We start from the raw sequence: 7556 nt of genomic DNA, 5'->3' as shown, positions 1-7556 counted from the left end.
GGAAGCGAAAGCATAAAGTATAGAACACAATACATACAATCATTGAGGCGTGGAATTGCGTCTAATAAAGAAAAACCCAATTTTGTGGTAGTTGTGAGGTCTTCCTCAAAAGCTCTCTGACTATCTTTCATAAAATAATGGTTCTTTGCATTTGAAATTAAGTCTTATTATTTCTTAAGTTATGGGTTCACTATATTTAAGAACAACACGTGAATATGAATATTAGAGTGTAGAACAAATCCTGTATTACAATGAACCATAACATGTGTATATATAGTAGACTAAACCCTAAACTAATAGACTTCTAGTACAAGTAGGAAACTTGGCTTGCACACAAAGTAGAATTAAGTTTGGGCTTACGCTAATCGGCTAATATATCTCTAACACTTACAAACAAAAAAATTTATGACCTAGTTACAACATTATATCACCCTATTAACTAATGAGTTTCTCACTCTTATTCAATACTCAACTCTGATCTTGATGTCTATCCTAATCAACGAAAGAATAGCCTCCTCAATAAAATTCCTTTTTCGTGTGTGTATATATATATATATATATAATTCCTTTATTGAAGACAAGAGCATTCATTTTGTTAGATTATAAATTGACCCCGTTAATTAATAATAATAATAATAATAATAATAGGTGAAGTTGAGAGAAAATCAAATTTGAATTTCAAATTAGAGTTTCAATTTTGTGCCATATGTTTTAAATTATTTATTCTTAAGGAGTTTCATTTCTTAATTTTAGATTCAAATGTGGGATCACATTATAAATATTCATCTAAGTGAGTTATTAAGTACAAAAACCAAAGAGTCTAGAATAAATGAATTGTAAAAAATAATTGCTTCACAATAATTATAAAAAAAATGGACAATTTACATTTGATACCTAATAATATCCATACAAAATTTTTTAAAGAGTTAACAAAATATAAAAATGACTATCAATAGTATTTAAATTATATATATAGAAATTATATTATGTATCTTATTGTATATCTTTAAATGTATCCATGTGTAAGCGCACAAGTGCACCTGGCCCCAAGAACAGTTATGGGCTCAGGCCCAATGAGCCTTAAACAATATGAATTTGTAGAGTGTGGGCTTGAAACCCAGGTTAGAAGTATGTGGGGATTAAATGATAAACTAAGGATTGCAAATACTTAGAAATAACAAGGAATATTGCAAATTGGCCTCCTCGGATATAAGCCGAGAGAATTTCTTATATTATATCCCTTTCTTAGTCTTTTCTTTTTCTTTAGGTTACAAAAGGTCCGTCCCTTTTTCCTGTCTTCGATTGCTCTTTAAATACTACTCTTTTGAATGCTTTGTACACATGTTGCCTCACCTCCCCCTTAGCCTAGATATTTCTTTTCTCAGTGCCTTTGAATAGTAACCAGAAGTTTCTCTTCCACTGTTCAGGTGTCACTTCCCCATAAATGCGGCTAGGGTGGTAGGTGCAGGGTCTTTAATGTGGAGGCAGCAGCCTTTATCTTTGAAATTTCTTCAACACCGGTGCTTCTGGGGCGTTCTAGGGTTCACCCCTCTTAACCATTGGCTTTAACCATGTCATCCCCTAATCTTTACTATGAAATCCCGAGTTCTTCGGTATTTATCCAAGGGTAAGGTCACCCTCGGCTGGATCCTCGGATCCTCGGCGTATGGGCCGACCCATAGTACTAACAAATTCTAAATCCAGGATCAGGTCGGCCTTCTTTAACACGATCCAAAAGGCCCATGTTCCCATCAGGATCTTTTTGCCCCACACACCATGCATATGCATGAATTTACAAGCTAGTTAAATATAGAGAGATGAGTTCAAAAAAAGTTAAACATTTTATCCACCATAAATCTCCAAGCAATCTAATAGTTCAAAAAACACTATCTTAATTAATATAGTGTGTTTTACTGTTCTTTATTATTTATTATAAAAAATTATGAAATTCTATTCTATTTTAGTATTTTCTCCCTCTTACTGAACCACTATAAAAAAAATAAAAAAATCTCTCTCATGTTTTCTCAATCTATGGCTTTCTCTTGCCATATTTAAAAGAAAAGTAACTCTAGAGACACAAATAATTTTACAAATTTTTTACAAAGTGTTAATGTGGCGAGATCTACATTATCTTGTAAAAACAATTATTGAAGGATATTTGTATTTTTATTTATCAAAATAATATTTTCATTTTTTTTAAGTAGGCATGAAACATGGTTATCTATATTAATCACAATATCATGCAATTTTCAAATTTGTAAATACATATAGTATAATTAAAATATTACACTACTTTTATTGTCTTTACGATTTGTTTTTAAAATTAAACACTAAATGTTACAATTTTTTAGAGGTAAAATTATTGAAATATTGGAAAAAAAAAAAAACTGACAAAAAGCATGTACCATGGAACTCAACTAGTATTTTATAAAAAATGATTCTCTTCATTTAAAATGAATCCATTTAAAAGTTAAGTTTTATTATTTCCCAAGTTATTGGCTCACTATATATAAGAAGAACTCGTGAATATGAAACTTGCAGTAGGTGATGCAAATTTAGTTTGTTAATATTACTTTTAGATATAAATGAATACATTTATTTTAGATGAATGAATACATTTATTTAGGTAGATTCAATGAGAACAAACCAATTTACAAAGGCAAAAACTGCAAACAACAGCAGAGCTCACACAGTAGCAACTAAAATGCTTCAATCACACAGGCATAGGCACAGCAGACAAGCTTTATCCCCCGTTACTCACAACTATAAAAACAGAAAATTGTATGACCCAGTTTCTCACTTTTGTTCCATACTCAACTCTGATCTTGTTGTCTCTCATATTCAACCCAAGAATAGCTTCCTCATAAAATGCCCTTATTGAAAACAAGTGCATTCCTTTGAAGCTAGAGATGATAAACATTACACGGTAGAAGTCTAGGCAATCCTGCAAATAATTAAACTCTTGAAGCTAGACTTTCCAATTAACAATGTCCCACTGAACCAAGCTTGAGCTTTAATTTCGGCTCATATATATTACTGCACTGTTTAAGATTGGATTCTCTTAGTTTGATTGAGATGGTGTGTACAGTAGCTTATTAATCAGACTGTCAATTTAACCAATTTAGAATACGTTTGGATCCAGCTTCTTCTAGCTGCGTCCACGTTTTTTTTTTTTTTTTTTTCAACGCGTGTTTGTTACTGTTCATTGGTCATGAACAGTGATTTTGAGCCAATGAACAGTAACTTCTGGAATGAACAGTATTTTTTACCTCCTTTAAAAATTATTTTACTACAGTGTTTTCAATTTTTAGTAATAAGTTCTATCCAAACGGACTCTTAACATATCATATATTTTGTTCTTTTTATACCTTAGGCATCCACCTATTTGGACCTGGTTTAAAAAAGAAAAGAAAAGAAAAGCAAATGGACCTGAGGTTTTAATTCTAATATGGTCCAGAAAGAAATGGGCTTTATAATTGGGTGACAGGCCTCCATGCTGGGTCACACTCTTGGGGATCAGGTTTGGTTTGCCTTAGACCCAGAATACAAAATTCAGTACTAGGCCTTGCCAGTTTATTTTTTTGGGCCTTTGAATTTGCTTAATCTCTAATAATTAATTGCCTCTTTCTGCTTCTCCCTTAAAAGACAACAATTATGCGTTATGTTTTGTACTACGGTAGCCAATTTAGCGTACTCGATGACCAAAAAACTGAACCGAAGAAAGAAAGAAAGAAAGAAACTGAGGCATTTTCAGAGATGCTTGCTGTGACATCAATTCTGTTGGAGAATTTCAATGGTCAAAGGGATTTTATTAGGATAAAATTTACTTACTACGCCCAATATATTAGGTTCAGGATTTCAAATTAAATTTAAAGGCAATTTAGTGTAGCTAAAATTTCTTCTTTAAAACTTTCTCTCATCTCTTCTTGTGCATGTGTTAAAATATTTAATATTTTTTTAAAAAAATTCCTCTAATGATATAGGTCATCATTTAGCCCAATGGGCGGAACTTTATTGGGTTGGGTAAATTTCTAATTGTGACACATTTGATTGTTTCAACAAAAAAAAAATTGGTTAAATGTGTGTAGAACATTTAGGGGTGTTTGGTAGAGTAGTTTGAGATGAGATTTTTGTAATTTTTTGAAATACGTGTGAATAAAAAAGTGTGTGAAAATGTATGTAATGTTGTTTAAAATGAAAAACGTGAATTTGAGATAAGAAACAAACGGACCCTTTGACGCCGTTTGGTAACGTTGTTCTAATTACGTTATTTGTATTTTTTAAAAATACGTATAAGTGAAAAAAGTATATAAAAATACATATAATATTATTTAAAAACTAAAAAATATTATTTAAACTAGCATACCAAGCGGCCCTCATTAGTAAACTATTTAAATAAAGTTTTAACACGACTCTCATAAAAATTAAAAAATAAATATCTATAAAATAAGGTTTTTTTTCCCTTTTTCGTAAAAAAGATTTCTGAAAACATTTTCTAAACCAGCGAAATTTGTTAAATTATCCGGTGTTCCAAAAAAAAAAAATTTCAATTGTCAACCAAATGCTCAAAATGATTGATTTGAGCTTTCTTGTAAGTTAAGTCTTTATTTTTGTCGTATGTATATAAAGTATAACATTTAGGAAACCGGAATGGAAAGGAACCAATCAAAAATATCAATTTGGTTGGAAGAAAAAAAAAACCCCTAGAAATAGAATAGTAGTGGATTGGAGCTAGAAAAGCTGTGGCTCTTTGAACTTTTTCCAAACACAAAGCGCCATCTTGGAACGATGAAGAAATCTCTTCTTCTTCTTCTTCTTCTGCTTCAGTTGGCCTTAATCTTTACCATCTCAGAAGCCAAATCTTCGACGCTACCAGCCCAAGCTGACAAATCCTTCAATATCACCTATATCCAGGTACAGTTTTTCATCTCAAACAACAAAGACCCTTTTCTTCTTCTTCTTCTTCTTCTTCTTCTTCTTTTGTCCACTTTTGTTTTTATGTTTGGTTTTTCTGTTATTTGTCTTTGAATTAATCAAAGCTTTGTTGTTCTTGTTTTTTGGTTCTGAAATCTAGAGTGTGACAAGCTGTTCTTACACGGCTGTTATAACAACAAGCTGTTCTTCCTCCAAGTACACGCGTGATCAGATCAGTATTTCTTTTGGTGACGCTTATGGCAATCAGGTTCCTTTTTTCACTTCCAATCATTTCTCAATTTTATTTCGTTAATTTTAATGATTTTTATTTTCTGGATAATCAGATTTCGATTGTGATATTCACTTAAATTTGCACTTCCTTTAAAACATTATTGAAAATTGATTCCTAATTTTGCTATCGATGGGTGTATTTTTTTTTTTTTTATATATTAAATACCCAAAAGTTTAGATTTTTATTTTCTTTTGCTGAATAGAAAAAATAATTATATTGTAGATCTTCTTCATATTTTAGGCCATAGTTCAAATTGGCTGTAGTTCATAAATGTAATGGTGACGTGTCTATAGCTCGATCTCTCATCTCTCAGAAAATAGGTCGCATATGAAAATGATTTCCAGTTTGTGTAGCTTCTTTTCATTTTGAAAAATGTTTAATGGTTTTAGCTTCTTAGTGTATGCACACACATTGCCAAAACATATGAACAAAATTTTAAATAATGGGTGTTAATTTTTTTTTCTCAAAATTATATGCATAACTAGGTCGCCAACGGGGTTGGTTTAGTTGGTAAGGCTCGAATGCTTAGGCCAAAAGGCCTAGGTTTGAGTCCCGCTACTAGCAGTCCTCCTTAGTAGGCAATCTATAAGTCCAATGTAAGTCTTTTCTGAATCCAACGGCTTGCCTGACCCTGGTATGGGTAGCCTCCCTTCACCTAAACTTATGTTTACCACAAAAAAAAAACTAGGTCCAAGAGCATAATTTGTATGTAATCCATCAATGAAGCTTGATATCAAGTAATTAGTGTTTGTACTTAATCTTTTAAAAATTAATCATCAGATTTATGCACCGAGGATAGACGATCCATCGACGAGGGCTTTCGAACGGTGTTCGTCCGATACCTTTCAGATAAATGGACCATGTGCCTACCAGATTTGTTATTTGTACCTCTACAGGACTGGACCAGATGGTTGGAAACCAGATAGTGTGAAAATCTATGGTTACAATACTAGAGCTGTTACATTTTACTACAACACCTTTATCCCTGGTGACATTTGGTATGGGTTTAATTTGTGTCAGAATTCTTCTTCTTCGCACCAGATTTCTACCTGGAGCTGGTTCATTTATGTGATTCTAGGGCTTGTTCTTAGCGCTCTCATGTGATTGTTGTATTCAATCTAAGCTTTTACATTTCTTTGTTGTATTATGCCAAAGTTCTCTTACAGTCTTTTGATGTTTTCATGCACTCTCTTTGTAAAGTATTTTTTTTAAAAAAAACAAGAACTATCTGAAATATTTTCAATAATTTGGATGCGCTTTGCTAATTGCTTATTTATTTAAAGTACCATAAAAAACATGGGGAAAATTATGTATTTATCTTTTTAATATTTAGTGTGGGGCTGTCAAAATAATAAAATATACTTTAAAAGTGCCAAAATTATTTTTCGCTGGGTTGCCAAGCACACTCTAAATGGTAATTGCAGACTATTACATTACCAAATTTTGCCAATTTCTCTCAAATGCATGTGTGATGGACTTTATTATAAGCATAATTGTTAGGATCACAACTCGGATCCTACGATCTTGCACCACATAATTGATCTAAATCGTACTGCAATTGCTTGTAAAAATAATTGAAATGGGTCCGCGAGTTGGATCGTATAGAATGACAAATCTCACATGATTCTATCACACATACTTCAATTGAGCATTTTCTTGTTATTGGTCTTTTAATTTGAGATTCCAAAGAGAAAGTAATATGTTGCTTAGTCCATAACCATAAGCAAATCTCCAATCGGCCTATAGTTTATAAAATGACCCCAAAAATAGATGTCTAGTTTTAAAAGAAAATGAGGTTTTCTTTAATTATAAGCCTGGCTTGGCTTGTATTACTTATGAAATCTTGTGTTATGGCCTTATGGGTTTAGCTTTGCTTTGAGCACATGTGAAATCTTGATAAATAAGATAGTCTAGGTAGCCTAAATATCCAAAATATATAGTTGGGTGGAATGAAAAAGAAGTGACCTTGTAAAGTGACCTCGTTAGAGAGCATAATGTAGAATAATTAGTGTAAAAAAAATTGTGACCTTGGGGGAAAAATGGAATGTAACCAAAAATGTATAATGTAAAACATTATAAAGATAACGTTCTTAAGAAAATAATACCAACAAAGTGACCTTGTAGGGAGAATATCCTATAATCTGTAAAACAAAGTTTATTGCTCTCGTCAATCCATCAATGGTAAGATCTTTAGTTAAATAAATGTCATGATGTTAACATATAATTGGATTTTACTAAAATTTGATGAATGGTCTAGAGTTGATGATGTTTGTCACGAGGGGGTTAAGGGAGCAAAGCGTTTTTTATTTTGATAATTTGGAGGCTTTAGTGTCATTTTTTGAAAATTAGG

The 7556-nt window shown here is 31.9% G+C and overlaps 1 protein-coding gene across 1 annotated transcript; it reads left to right on the top strand.

The window, feature by feature from the left end:
- The first annotated feature begins 4620 nt into the window (after nucleotides 1-4620).
- On the top strand, nucleotides 4621-6452 carry LOC142613390 (embryo-specific protein ATS3B). The gene is made up of 3 exons (XM_075785732.1): nucleotides 4621-4914; nucleotides 5075-5182; nucleotides 5987-6452. The coding sequence occupies exons 1-3, from the start codon at nucleotides 4789-4791 to the stop codon at nucleotides 6308-6310; spliced, it is 558 nt and encodes a 185-aa protein (XP_075641847.1). The 5' UTR covers nucleotides 4621-4788; the 3' UTR covers nucleotides 6311-6452.
- Nucleotides 6453-7556: the final 1104 nt, after the last annotated feature.

This window comes from Castanea sativa, chromosome 10 (assembly GCF_040712315.1).
Source record: "Castanea sativa cultivar Marrone di Chiusa Pesio chromosome 10, ASM4071231v1".
Classification (NCBI taxonomy): Eukaryota; Viridiplantae; Streptophyta; class Magnoliopsida; order Fagales; family Fagaceae; genus Castanea; species Castanea sativa.
Note: the sequence above shows the minus strand (reverse complement) of the source record. Positions and strands in the feature narration are given on the sequence as shown.

What these genes read in the sequence shown, in the direction of transcription:
- LOC142613390 (XM_075785732.1), top strand. Translation starts at nt 4,789, where the DNA reads ATGAAGAAATCTCTTCTTCTTCTTCTTCTTCTGCTTCAGTTGGCCTTA. An exon ending in TCAATATCACCTATATCCAG is followed by an intron (nt 4,915 to 5,074) that starts GTACAGTTTTTC and finishes TCTGAAATCTAG; the next exon opens with AGTGTGACAAGCTGTTCTTA. An exon ending in GTGACGCTTATGGCAATCAG is followed by an intron (nt 5,183 to 5,986) that starts GTTCCTTTTTTC and finishes ATTAATCATCAG; the next exon opens with ATTTATGCACCGAGGATAGA.